The sequence below is a fragment of the Micromesistius poutassou genome (assembly GCF_964030765.1).
Source record: "Micromesistius poutassou genome assembly, chromosome: 17".
Classification (NCBI taxonomy): Eukaryota; Metazoa; Chordata; class Actinopteri; order Gadiformes; family Gadidae; genus Micromesistius; species Micromesistius poutassou.
The window spans coordinates 15,409,733-15,423,473 of NC_140287.1; the positions used below are offsets into that span (position 1 = coordinate 15,409,733).

Genomic DNA, 13,741 nt, shown 5'->3' on the forward strand with positions numbered 1-13,741 from the left:
TTGATGCCCTAATAATGAGCAGTGAGAAAGTAAGCTCGCGCCTCTGCTAGCGGTAGCATGCTAGCCGTGGGGACATCCTGTACGGGTGGAGAGATCTGCTCACACACGTCTTGGTATGAGGACTTTAGCATGGAGCTAGCGTCCGTATCCAGATCCAGTGGTCCTGCGGTGGTGTCATTGTGCTGTCATCTTCGGCGCGTAGACATGTGCTCATCAAGCCATTCGTTTGATAGTTGCTTGTTGGATCTTTTTAATGAGTTGCTGGGCGTTCGGGATTCGTTTCCTGTCAGAAACTGTCCACAAAGCATATTTGCAGGCATGTCTATACTCGTACCACCGCTGTAGTCTACGTTTGGGTCCGAATAAAAGCAACGTAACTAACAGAATATTGTTGTCGTTCTGCGAATATCGGTAACGCTTAACGTTACTAGCAATCTTTTCAGGACAGGAAGACAATGGGTTCAGTGGAGTGGCTGTTGTGGACATAAACACAGGAAATGTGTGCAGTATGCAGAAACATCTGCTTGCTGCACATATTTCCTGTAAAAAATAAATATCGCCCTATTATGTTTTATTAGGGCAAAAGCATGTATTAAAAAAAACATGTTTATTTCAGTAGGCCTACTGTTAGTCAAATGAGTTTGTCTGGACTTATCCTCTGGTCTTAACCCAGCAGGACGTCTACTAAAGTCCTCCAGAATTGATTTACAGAACCCTCAAAGCTTAACTGAATGTATTACTTATGTAATGTATTACTTATGTCGTACAGTGTTTCCCACAGACCATGTAGTACAGTGTTTCCCACAGACCAGTTATCGGGAAACGGGGCCCGCCCCGTACGATCCATCGTACGATGGATCTCACGATGCATCGTTCATTTTAGGGGAGCGTTTCCCGAAACTCATCTTAACATGAACGCGCGTGCTCTGCTCTTACGACGTCGTAGGATTGTAGCTGTCTACTGACACGGTGCTGAAATGGGCTCCGTATGAGGGGGAGACGCAGGAATGTTGTTGGATTAAACTATATTTTGTGGCAGCAAAAAAATATCTCCCCATCAAGGCCAACAGCAGAGTATCCTACGAAAAGAATAGACTAATATGAATGCTACAAATATTAAAACACAATTGATTTGGTCTAGGCCGACATATGCTATATCAGTCCTAATCCCGAACGCACCGTGCGTAGGCCTACATTGTTTCACGGCATTTTCTCCCCTGAAATAATTCCATATTACAAAAATAAAAAATAGCATGTGTCCGTGTGACAACTAGGCCTATAGCATTTATTTAAATGTGCTGATTTCTGAAACATGCTTTGCGCGGCGCCGCAAAGAGGGCAGACTTTCTCTGATTCCTGCATTCCGTTTCATTCATTCATTCAGTGATTGACGCGCCGCGCACTCTAGAAACTTTGGTGTCAACATTAAAAATGCAACGTTCCATTCATTCGTTATCATTCAAACGCAGAAGCATTGACACGGCTATTGCTGTTGCTGGTCTAGATCGATTCCTGCCCATATTGTTGGGCAGGGGTATGATGATGCGGGCAATGTAAGCGGGAATGGCACGCATCGATTCGCAGCACAGTTTCCCGCAGCAGTCTACGTTCACTGCAGAAACCACGCTCTCAACTTGGCGATTGTGCACTCCACTAAGGCCAGGGATGTTCGTAACTGTCTAGACACGGTCCAATAAATAGTGAACTTCATCACAGCCTCACCGACGCGCCTACAGTGCTTTATGGCAAACAATCGCAACAAAAAACGCCTGCAGAAATTATCCGACACCCGCTGGTCTCAGCATGATTCATGTAGGCTACAGTAGGCTATGTCTTCTGTCATTGATCAATATGAGGACATTTTAACCACGATGGTTGAATTAAAATCAGAGGGAGACAGCAAGTGCCGCTCGCAAGCGACCTCCCACAGCAACGGAATCATTTGATTTTATTAGGCCTATATGCCTTGTGATAGGGTTGCCTTGTGACGTGGCGTTTTATCGCTACATTTATTTTTGGCATTTTAAATTGCTGCAATAAATTATATTTGTGTTGACTTCTAACATGTCTCTGTCTTTGCTGTTTAAATCTAACAGTCGTCTACGAGTAATATATATGCGGGAACCACTGTTTTTGGGGTATTGCGAAATAGCGCCAGCTGGACATTCAGTGGTATTGGATGACGTGATTTAATAAAACACATCCAATACACGGAATGTCCAGCTGGTGACTCCACTGAGGCTATAGTAACGATGCATCCTAGTGTAGCCTACCCCTGTAGGCGTCGTTAGCTACGAGGGTTTTAACGACGTCGTTACATAACGATGCTTTCGGGAAACGGTCCGAAAATTCTGCGATGATCGTACGACGGTGTTAACGACGTCGTTAGGCTAACGATGCTTTCGGGAAACGGGGCCCAGGTAGCAATGTGTGGTGCCCCCCTGCAGGGTTGGCAACTTTTGTCTTTTGGCCGGAGTGAGACTCTGTACAGTCTTATAATGCTTACATTATAACCGCGGGTGGAATTGTTGACGGGGTGGGGGGAGTTGGGTTGCGGGCGGACGGGATTGTTGACGGGTGGGACAGCCGCAGCAATTTAGCGCTCGTCCGAAGCAACGAGAGATCTAACAGGTATTTTTTGGGCGTGACATTTGTTGCGTGTGTGTGAGAGCGTGAGAAATGTATAGGGCCTACTTAAAAATCCCGTTAAAATAAATTTAAAAAGCGGAATCAATTTGTGGCACTCGTTGTTGAATCTGTGGCGCTGCGGCTGCGCCACACATTGGTCTATGTATGGGAAACACTGTAGTACTTAACTGAATAGGCTAACATATTTAGCCTACATCATGTGGTGTGGGTCAATGGGAACACGCATAGGACCACCATCTGTGTTGCCATCATTTGACTACTCCAGTCAACAAGGTCCATAATAATCATCCACTCCACAGTGTGTGTGTGTGTGTGTGTGTGTGTGTGTGTGTGTGTGTGTGTGTGTGTGTGTGTGTGTGTGTGTGTGTGTGTGTGTGTGTGTGTGCAGACCTTTCACGTTTTCCTGTTTGCCTTCAGAGTGAATCCCTGGTGGTGTGTGACATAGACAAAGCTCTCGTCGAGAAGCTGAAGGCGTTCAGTTTCCGCAAGGCCACCAACAATGCAGCCATCATCAGTAAGCGTGTTTTCTGTCTATTGCAAAGATGAAACGTTGATCTTCAGCCTGTTTAAGCACTGTTAAGGGAAGTTTCAACGTCATCCTAGATCGACTCTTGTCCTGAGTGAAAGGGTCACTGATATTTCTGGGCTCGCTTAGTGGTTTCACTTAAAGGCATAGATGTGTTTAGTTCAGCCAATCGCAAACAGCTTCTGGATGTGGGCAGGCGATAACTCAAGGACCACAGCTGTACACCTAGAATACTGTTTGCCTGCGTTACACCCACAGGAACTTAGAGCTGCTTATTTCACAACTTCTCTCTTCTGTTTCCCCTCTCAGTGAAGATTGCTACAGACAAGCTGTTGGTGGTTCTGGAAGAGGAACACGAGGCAAGTGGTTGGGAATCCTGAAGAAAAAAAAAAAAATCCTTGTAATATTTGTAATATTATTAACCTTTTTTGTGTCTGATCATCTTCCACTTCAGGACATTACTCTGGATGACCTGAGGGATGAACTGCCCGAGCACCTGCCCAGATATCCTTTGGTTTGCCCTGGTGTTTAAATAGAAGAGGCATGGGGGAATGTTGTTTTTATGTTGTCCTGGTGTGATGTACCATCAGCATTGTTTGTGTCTCGTTAAAGTGAGTCCTTGGCCACCCTTTTTTAACTGCCTACAAATGTTTCTTAAGCCCCTTTCACGCATAGTTCCCGGTAAATGACTGGGACAACCTTTTGAGGCGCCGCAGGCTTTTTTTTACTATCCCCACATGCAGCTACGTTCTGGAACATTTCCATTTGGTGCGCTTTCACCCATGGACTGCGGGATGTGGGAAAAGGGCTTAACATATCAGCATCCAAACGGTGAGCGACGGCTGTACCTAAAGAGTGCCCCAGTGGACCGGAGGTCACCCCTCATGACCTGGCCTGCCTCACTCTTGAGCTGACCCCAGTACACGTGCCAGTGATCCTCCTTAACCTAGCCGGAACGTTCGTGGTCTACAGCTACCAGCATCACCATGACGACGGCCGCGTCTCCTACCCGCTCTTATTCATCTTCTCCAGTCCTTGCGGTGAGACCCTACCCCCCCCCCTGTCCCTCTCCTTAACCTCTTTGTAGTCATCATCTTCATCATCATCAATGAGGTCCCATGACATAATTAGCAGAACAAAGTGAGAGGAATTGAGTGATGGAAAAAAGGCTAGTTCAGAAAAAGTTGTATGTAAGGAAATGATTGAAATTGGTGAACATCTCCCGATGTCGCACGTTGGTCGTAGCACACAACTGTTGTTGTGAGAAATTCCTTGCAAAGCGACACTCTTTCTGTTGTCATAACGTGTTTTTTTTAATGTTTCTTTTTCAGGCTCCAAACCAGAGCTGCAGATGATGTATGCAGGAAGCAAGAACAAGCTGATGAAGACTCTGAACCTCACCAAGGTAGAGCAGCACTCGGCACCCGTTCCTCTCCTCCACACCATTCATCTTCTCCACACCATTCCCCTCTGCGTTGCTCATCGTCTGCTCACTGTCTCCAACCCCAGCCTTCTCCTTAATGACCTGTATCTGTGTTTACTGTCCCCAACCCCTACCTGTTCCATAATGGCCGGTGTCTGACTTCACTTTGGATGAAAGCATCTGCTGAATGAGGCCAATGCTGCATGATGATTAATGATGAACGGCCGGCAATGAACAACAACTACATTGTTGTTCTGTCCCGTCCGGCAAACTATTAATGATCACCAGTGGTTGCCATGGCGACTCAGCAATGTTCAAATGGATAAGCGATGGAAGAGAGAGCAGTAGGGGTGTAACGATACATAAAAGTCACGATTCGGTACATACCTCGGTTTTTAAGTCACGGTTCGGTATGTTTTTCGGTACAGCAGTTTTTATTATTTTATTTTTATTAAACAATTAGATTTAGATTTGATTTATTAAATTGTATCAAACAAATGCCTTACACAAATGAAAAGACATCAAATACAATTGAGGATAAAAACACAATAAAGTCCAGGACTTATTTCCATTGTAGTCCTCATCACAAAACATCAGGACAAGACAAGACACTCACAGAGTGTGTGATAATCAATAAGTAAGACTTTATCAAAGAAGAACTTTATCAAAAAAAAAAGGATTTTTTTTTTTTTTTCAGTACATACCGAAATGAAACGTGCATCGAACCGTTAGACCCGTACCGAAATTTTTCAGTATGAATACGCATATCGTTACACCCCTACCGAGCAGTACTGAAAAGTCTGTCTGACTGTCTAATGGCCTGCCTGTCTGTCTGTCTGACAGTCTGTCTGATGATCTGCCTGTCTTCCTGTCTGTCTGACGGTCTGCCTGCTGTCTAACGGCCTGCCTGTCTGTCTGACGGTCTGCCTGCCTGCCTGACAGTCTGTCTGTCTGACGGTCTGCCCATCTGTCTGCAGGTGTTCGAGGTGAGGACCACTGAAGAGCTGACCGAGGAGTGGCTGAAGGAAAAGCTTGGCCTCTTCTCTTAAGGAATGAGGAATGAGGAATGGAGAGCGCACAACCCGAGTCATGTCCTTTTTAATTTTTTTATTTTATTCTTCTTTAAAGAAGTGGGGTGCCATGTTTGGCCCGATGCATGTTGTTCCCCCCCCAACCACACAGAACACCGTAGGATAGGACAATCAATATCTTTCATAGTCACGCGGTTCTTAGAATGGTCTCGATTACGAAACGCCACACCAGTGGGAGAAGGTGCATTAAAAAAAAAAAAGGGTAACTATTTTTGGAGATGCTATTTCATGCAGATCTGCTTTCTATTGTCCCTTCTCGTAGAATGTTTCCCTTGTGCCAGTGCAGTACAGTCTGTCATGAAACCACACTCCTGTATCATCTCTGTAGGGCTGAGAACTCTCGGATAAGACTCTAGAAGCTTTGAACTAGACATTGTCTTACCTTGAATAAGTCCTTAACTAGCTGTCTCTTTAAAGTTTAACCCATTTTTATTTACAGTGTTTAACTTATAATTGGATTAGTAATGGCATTTCGGGATTATTGAAAAAGAGAATGTACTTCATATAGTTTGAATTGATTTAGGTGGCTTCCTTCGGACAACGTTGAACAATCATTGCTACAATCAGAGATGTAGTCTTTAGGTCCGGGGATGTAGAATGCATCGAGTTCATACGTTTACAAGTAGCTCACCTGAAACCTAACGACAACCAACAGAAAGAAAAGGGGATTATACATATAATACTTGTATACTCATAAGTCAATGCACTGCTGCAAACAATGGAGCAGTACTACTCAAAGTACACATGCATAATGTGTATATATATATATATATATATATATATATATATATATATATAAATATATGAACAGCCTTGTCATGTTTTAGATTCTGCCTGGTGCATGCTGAATATGGTGTTATTTACTGTGATAGGACGGCGAGGGATGGCCTTTTAGGCCTACCATTGACCTATCTAAATCTCGGTGAACTTTCTATTCCATTTCTACTGAATCATTCCTGAAATGGCGTCCGTACCATTTGAACAGCAGGACAGCCTTTTCCGTCAAATACAGGGTCTACTCTCAAACTACCTTCGTACACCTGTCATGGCAGATGATCGTGGGCCTTATCCAGCCAGCAGCCATCTTGGTTCTAAACGATAGCTGGGTGGCGCATTCAGTTCCCTCCACCTAGATAGAGTTGAGAGCCAACATAGCCTCTAGCTGACAGGCCCATAGCTAGTCTTTGTTTGTTTTAAATGAATATTGTGGTGATCCAAACATCACATTTTTGTACTTTGATTACATTGTGCTTGTCCCAGCCTTGAGGTCAGTTTACCGAACACTAATATTCCTTTTTAGATTAGGAAATCGAACGCAAGCCTTTGTTTCAACTTGTACACAAAGAGCTTATGAGTGGCAGAACACAGAGGCGTGGCGGTGTTCTCTACCTGTTTAAAGGCAATAGACTAAAATGGATTTTAAAAGGGGTGTGGCTTATTTGGCAGTTTGGCAGAGATTTACACATCAAGTGTCGCATCATGCTGTAAGTTTGTAAGTTGTTTAAATAAGATATTGATTTGATTGAAGGGAGGCTGCTAAATGATGAACTGGAGTGTTTTATTGAATATGTGCAATGTTTCAAACGAACCAATACAAAAACGAGAATTCCTTGATAGTGAGCGACACTACTACTGGCTTCGTTTCCATACATGTATGGTGTGTTTGAACGACGAGGTGGTGAGCCATGCATTTGGGTTAATCCTGTGGATATACATATTTTTCCAACTAATCTAGTGTATATGTAGTAAACCGTACAATAAATGTACTTTGCATAGGTGTCGGGCTTTTTTTTCATACTCGAATCGTCGATCTTTTCCAAGATTTCCCACCTGAAACATAGCTGCCTCTTCGCATCAGTGTAACTTGTGAAATATTATTAAATATTCATAATTTGTACGATGTCCAATATTCACCCAATAAAATAGTGATGTTTAAATGTCTGCGTTTCTCGTCTCGTCTTTCCCCCACATTATGCCAACTACGAGAAAATTAATAATTAACCAGCAATTACAGGGTGACAGATTTTTGCCGTTCTGCAGGTTCTACAGCGAAATCTCGCGATAGCCTGTGATCAGAACCACTTGTGTGACGACATAGTGGTGACAGATCTCAAATCTGTAGCTACGGCTACGTCCCGATACCGAGCGGTAGGAGAAAATGGCGTTCACATTCGCGGCCTTTTGTTATATGCTCGCTCTATTGCTCACGGCAGCCCTTATCTTCTTCGCGATTTGGCACGTAAGTATCAATGTTTGTTCATCACCGTCGTGCGTCCTGTCCAACGCCACCGGGCCGATAGCGCGGGCTAACGTTTACGTAAGGACGGGCTTTGTGATGCGTGGTTCGCATCCGCTGTGGGTTCGCCGCCCGGTCGTCTCATCGCGGATCCTCTATTTCATTTTATGGCGGAGAATCCCCCCTTAGGTCCCGGGTTTCGGGTACAGAATGTGTCCCAGGGAACGGGTCCGATCTAGAATGAATGGCCCCCTGTGGCTAGCTAACGGGAGCACCTAGAGAACAGAGCAGCCTGTCAAACACAGTTGTTTAACTACCCATACGTATTGCGTCCATCTCATCGGCCATTTTTGTATACATGTGTTATGCGGGCTGTTATATTAACCGGCCTGTCATATCAACATATTATAATATAATGATCTAGACGCAAGCTGGAGCTAGACGAGCTAGACATGCTAGCCGGCTAACGCCGATTAACCTCTTGACGGGAGTTAATCCCGTGACGTCATGGTTTAGTGATTTATACTGACGGTGGCTTTGATGTGGTATTACTGTTTACACTGAACGCATGAAGATTAAAACGAAGAATCATTGTGTCACACACACACACACACACACACACACACACACACACACACACACACACACACACACTTTACAGTTTTGTAAACTGAAATCGTTGTAATATTAAGTGCATATATTTTATGTTATATGATAACGTCCCTTTTGCCTCTCCAGATAATCGCCTTCGATGAGCTGAAAACGGACTACAAGAACCCTATAGATCAATGTAACACTCTTAACCCGGTAAGCGACGTGTCAATAGTCGGCCTTCTCACCTTACCTCTTTCAACGCATGCTCTTCTGCTTTTGTTTAATGTTATTTCAGGATGCGTTTATGCGCCTTGTTGACATTTTAACTTGATTTCTCTGCACCGTTCTGCTAACTAAGCTGTCTGTTGTAAACCAGGAGTGATGTGTCAGCTCTCAAACTCTAACGCATTTATTCTTTTGGTTTTCTAATCTGCTTCTTTTTTTTAATTTATTTTTTCATTTTTGTTAACGGCCAAAAGACAGTTGAAAAGGTCAAAAAGATTAAAAGAATCAAAATTGCATTGAAGGTTTGTACCAAACTTTAAAGAATGCCCGCTCAGTACAGTACAGTCTGCGGTATGTCATTCTGCACGGTGGAGTGTTTGCAACGGTTTTTTCAGTTAACTAATCGAAAAGGGACGGGACTAGATTACACCAAGGGGCGTCGCTCCCAGCTTGTTTGGCATGGAGACCACAGAAGTCAGTGTATTTGAGTCTTATTGGTGTAAAATCCCCTGGTTAGATTTTTCTCAGGGGTTAGGGCCATTTCATTTTTACAAAAACTCCCGCTGTAGCCGTATTGCCAAGTTTCAAAGGGATCCATAGTTTACCTGGAGGTTTATTGAATCAAAGAGCCTGTTGCTGTTAATGTAAGGACAGAGGCCCATGTGCACATCAACACATTGGACAGCAGCACCCGCTAATGAAGAATGCAATCATTTATCAACGCACATTCTCTGAATGTTATGACTCGAGGCACGCGCGTGTTAACTGAAAAGACTTGCAAATGCTCAAGACATGCATGATCTTGATTACAACCCCCCTCTCCCCTGTTTGCATTTAGTGTTTTTATAGTTATTGGTAAGTTATCAATAAACTTATAAATTCAGACCACGGAATCCATCTAGAATTGCAGAAATATTTGGGGAGATTAAGAATATAAAAATATTTTTTAGGGTACAAACAAGTGATGAGATAGGTGCTTGTTGGACGTCAATCTTGATTCACTGTACTTCATTTCCTTTAAACCCCTCCCTGTCTCAACGGTATCTGGTGGAAGTAATTGTGATTTTAATCTGATGTAAAATGGGTGGTTTTTGGGGTTTAAAGCTCCAGAAAATCACCTGGGGTTTGGGCCAGATGGCAGTGGAACACTACGACTAGCTCAGCAATATCTCAGGGGGCCCTGATTGGTTCAGGGACCTTAGAAGTGGGAGGAGGCTCGCCTGTTAACCAGAATGGCCTATTTCTGTCCCATCGTGGCCAGTCGTCTTAGCGGTCCGTAGTACCTTAACGTAACCCTCAGCTCAATTTGAACTTCCGTTCGATAGAGTGATCGGCTGGTCATACAATTTCTGGCAACGCAGTGCAGGATTTCACCACCTCCACCCCCCCACTCTGCACCCCATCCACCCCCCACTCACCTCTCCATCTGTGGGCGTGTGGGGCTCAGCCCCCACCTGGGCTCTACATGCATGCATGGCTTCCATATGGCGACTCCATCTGTCTGGGCCTGCCCCCCCCCCCCCTCCCAGTAGCCCCAGTAGCGGGTGCTTCCATAACTGGCATGGTCCCCCCTCTCCTCATCTTTAGAGTGTTCAGATGAGCCCTCCTAAGGGCAGTAAATGGGGGGATTGTTGTTGAGATGCACCAACACAGCCGATTGAGATAACAGAGTTTAGCTTCATATGTGTCTCTGTAGAGTCCTGACGTTTGTCCCCCCAGCAGTGATGCATGATGCTTAACATGGTGTCACTTTACACAGTGCATGATACTACAGCACTGTTGGGTAGATGTCTCTCTCTCTCTCCTTCTCTCTCTCTCTCTCTTTCCCTCTCTAAATATCTTTCTCTCAAAAAAAAGCCAACTGGCTGCAATACATGACCTGCTATCCACGCTAGTCCTCAACCATGCAAATGCATTTATTTCAAAACATCCATGCCGCACGGAAGGCAGCTTCAAATAGTGCGAGGACCGATGTATGTCAAGCCTCTAGCCTCTCTCCTCTCTGCGCTTTACTTGTCCTTCGTGAAGGTCAGCCTGCCATTTAAAGACTTAAAATCACTGATGTGTTCCTCGTCGGAGTGCTAGGGTCGTTTCTTCAACACAATCAGGGGCTGCTCAGTTTTAATTAAAAAGTCAGACCCCACATTTGAGTTAAACGATTTAAGACATCTTCAGCATACCAGACAAAGACAGCCAGGTCTGTGGTCCTCTACTCAGATGTTCCGTCCCACCCCTCTGACTGTGTTTTGCGTTGTGTTTGTAGTTGGTTCTGCCGGAGTACCTGATCCATGTCTTCTTCTGCGTCATGTTCTTCTGTGCGGCCGAGTGGCTTACGCTGGGCCTCAACATGCCGCTGCTGGCCTACCACGTCTGGAGGTGGGTGATGCTCCTGTACCGGCCGGGCTGGGCTGGTCCCCGGTCCGTATGTCCTGGGGCCCCTGTCGCCCTTGTCCACCTAGTGTACCTGCAGGCCTCCCCCCAACCTGCTCCTTAGTGACACGCAGCCGAAAGGACCCATGCCGTTTGGTCCTTTTGTCTTAAACTGACCGTAGTAACATGCTGCAGTCTTAGGGTTAGGGTTTTTACTGCTTGTTTGACTTGAATCCCAGTCTAAAGGACCTGCAATTGCAAAAAAAAAAATTGATATTGAAAAAAATGCAATGCAATTGCATGCAAATGAACACCAGATGGCTCTTTAGGACACAAATGAACAACAATTGCAATAGCCCTGTTTCACCAGAGTTGGTGTTCAGCTAACTCAACCCCTAACCCGCATTCACCCCGGTTTAGCATCTACAGGCTATATCGTGTGTCTGTCGCTGTTTACCTACATATCAGTTAGATTTAGACGCATCCATTAAACCAACGTATCTGCATGAAATACATACACTATGTGATCAATATGGGACCCAAAGCCTTAGTGCAGGAGACCCACTCCGAGCTGAACCGTGCTCTGCAATCTACAGTCTTCTACCTTCAAAATCGTTAGGAAGTTTGTCCTGTAGACCAATGAACACCTTTTTTGAGCGCTGGTTCTGATTGGTTGTGACTGTGCTGCAGGTACATGACCCGACCGGTGATGAGTGGGCCTGGACTGTACGACCCCACCACCATCATGAATGCCGACATCCTGGCCTACTGTCAAAAGGAGGGCTGGTGCAAGCTGGCTTTCTACCTCCTCTCCTTTTTCTACTATCTCTACGGGTATGCTCGCCATTATGCCACCATTTTGAATTTCAACGCTTTTATTTTGAAGGGGTCAGGAGTAGATCATTTTTATGAAGTGATAGCCATCTTATTTATCTCTATCTATGGGTATGGCACTATGAATCTTTTTAGCACATTTATTTAAAAAAAAAAAAACTTTTTGATTTTTCAAAGTAAAAGCGTTGTATCCCGTAACCTTGCATGTTGTCTCTCGGACCTCCAGGATGATCTACGTGCTGGTGAGCTCCTAGGCCGGTCGGAGCCCAGAGCTGGACGGTCTGCATGTACAGTGGACGCCCGAACGCTGACACCTTGGGGGAGGGTCCCGGCCGATGGGAGGGGGAGGAGCCACACACAAACACCGCCCACAGAGGACTTGAACTCCCCCAGCTCCGCCTCCCTACACGGAGCTGGGGGCCATCTTGGCAACGTTCAGCCCTCTGTCCCACAATGCAGCGCTCCTTCTGCTAGCCTCGCCCTTTAAATTCAATGAAGGAACAAGAATACGTTTGTTTTTTTTTCCTCTTTTTAACTGTGTGGTGATTTAATGCTTCCTATTTTTTTTTTATTGTCATCTGAATTTCCCTACTGTTGAACGTTTACAGTGAAGTTAATAGAGGGGATGTGAGCATTAAGGGTCAGGGTCCATTATGGACCTGCTGTTCTAGAATGCTCCGAATTAGAATCCAAGCTTTATGAAATTGATTTGAATTGAACCCCACCCCTCCTCCCAAAACACAATCTCTCTCTCTCCCCTCCATGCCAAGCTCGTGTACTAAGGTCCAGAAGTTCAACGAGACACAATGTTGTCTCACACCCCATCACTTTTCAAACCAGCTTGTCCCTTTATACCTCCTCGAAAACCAGTGTGACACCTGAATGATTCAACTTATGTCATCATCATCATCCTCATGACGCTGTCGATGTTTAGGGTATTCTTTGAGCTGAGTCGGTCTGATGCGACACATCCAAGGCTGTCTTGAGTAGAGCGGGGGGGCGTATGCTTTGGAATAAGGCTTTTCTTTTAGACGTTCTCTAGCTGGAGGTAGTCAGTACCCGGCCCGTCTGAGCGGTCCAGGAGATGTTTCTGCGCAGACTGCCAACGGGCCGGACGGTCGACTACCTCTCCACTTTAGGATTCAATCTCCAACTATTCCAACGTTTTGGGAGTGTGTATTTATTATTTTGCTTTGTACTGTGTCTTGTTCTGGCGCTGTGCTGTCTTTGGTGCGGGCCTTCAACACTCCTACACTAAACGAGCATCCTCCCGGACCGCCGTCATTCACTAACGTCTCCTCTGTCACGGCTCTTCTATAGGGAGGGCGTGGCAGGGGAGCGCATCATTTTTATTTGAATGTTTCTCTTGGACCCCACCGTGTTACCATCTAGGAAGAACCAAGACTAGTTTGTTTGAATCAAAATAAAAAATCGTATCCCACCGTTTTTTGGTATGTCATTGAAGCAAAAAGGGGTTTAACAGTTACTGTCAATATATTAAGTGTGCGATTCATTCACCTTTTGTATCAACAGGTTTTAGACGAAAAATCGTATAAAACGAATGGTTCCTAGTTTTGATGTTGAGTTCCTTATGTTAATTTTTAGATTGCAAGTCTCCAAGCAGCCATTGGACCCCCATATGTAGAAAACCTCACCACTATGCTGCATTAATTAAGCACAATCTAGTCTACAGGTTGAGCGTAGTGCTAGAGAATGTGTTTAACATTAGCACTAAGATGCTTTCAGGTAAATGTTTTTAAAAAAAGGACTTCAGTCTGTACAGTCACAAGTGG

General features: G+C 44.9%; 2 protein-coding genes across 2 annotated transcripts; both read left to right on the plus strand.

The window, feature by feature from the left end:
- Window positions 1–318: 318 nt before the first annotated feature.
- On the plus strand, window positions 319–7,128 carry LOC311362311 (glia maturation factor beta-like; the record flags this gene model as incomplete). Its single annotated transcript, XM_084482134.1, has 7 exons — window positions 319–330; window positions 3,067–3,163; window positions 3,485–3,534; window positions 3,630–3,689; window positions 4,086–4,215; window positions 4,507–4,580; window positions 5,576–7,128. 7 exons carry the CDS (start codon window positions 319–321, stop codon window positions 5,645–5,647), a joined length of 495 nt encoding a protein of 164 aa, XP_084338260.1. The 3' UTR covers window positions 5,648–7,128.
- Window positions 7,129–7,788: 660 nt separating this feature from the next.
- On the plus strand, window positions 7,789–13,394 carry cnih1 (cornichon family member 1). Its single transcript, XM_084481881.1, has 5 exons — window positions 7,789–7,928; window positions 8,664–8,732; window positions 11,008–11,120; window positions 11,805–11,948; window positions 12,175–13,394. The coding sequence occupies exons 1-5, from the start codon at window positions 7,848–7,850 to the stop codon at window positions 12,200–12,202; spliced, it is 435 nt and encodes a 144-aa protein (XP_084338007.1). The 5' UTR covers window positions 7,789–7,847; the 3' UTR covers window positions 12,203–13,394.
- The last annotated feature ends 347 nt before the right edge of the window (window positions 13,395–13,741 follow it).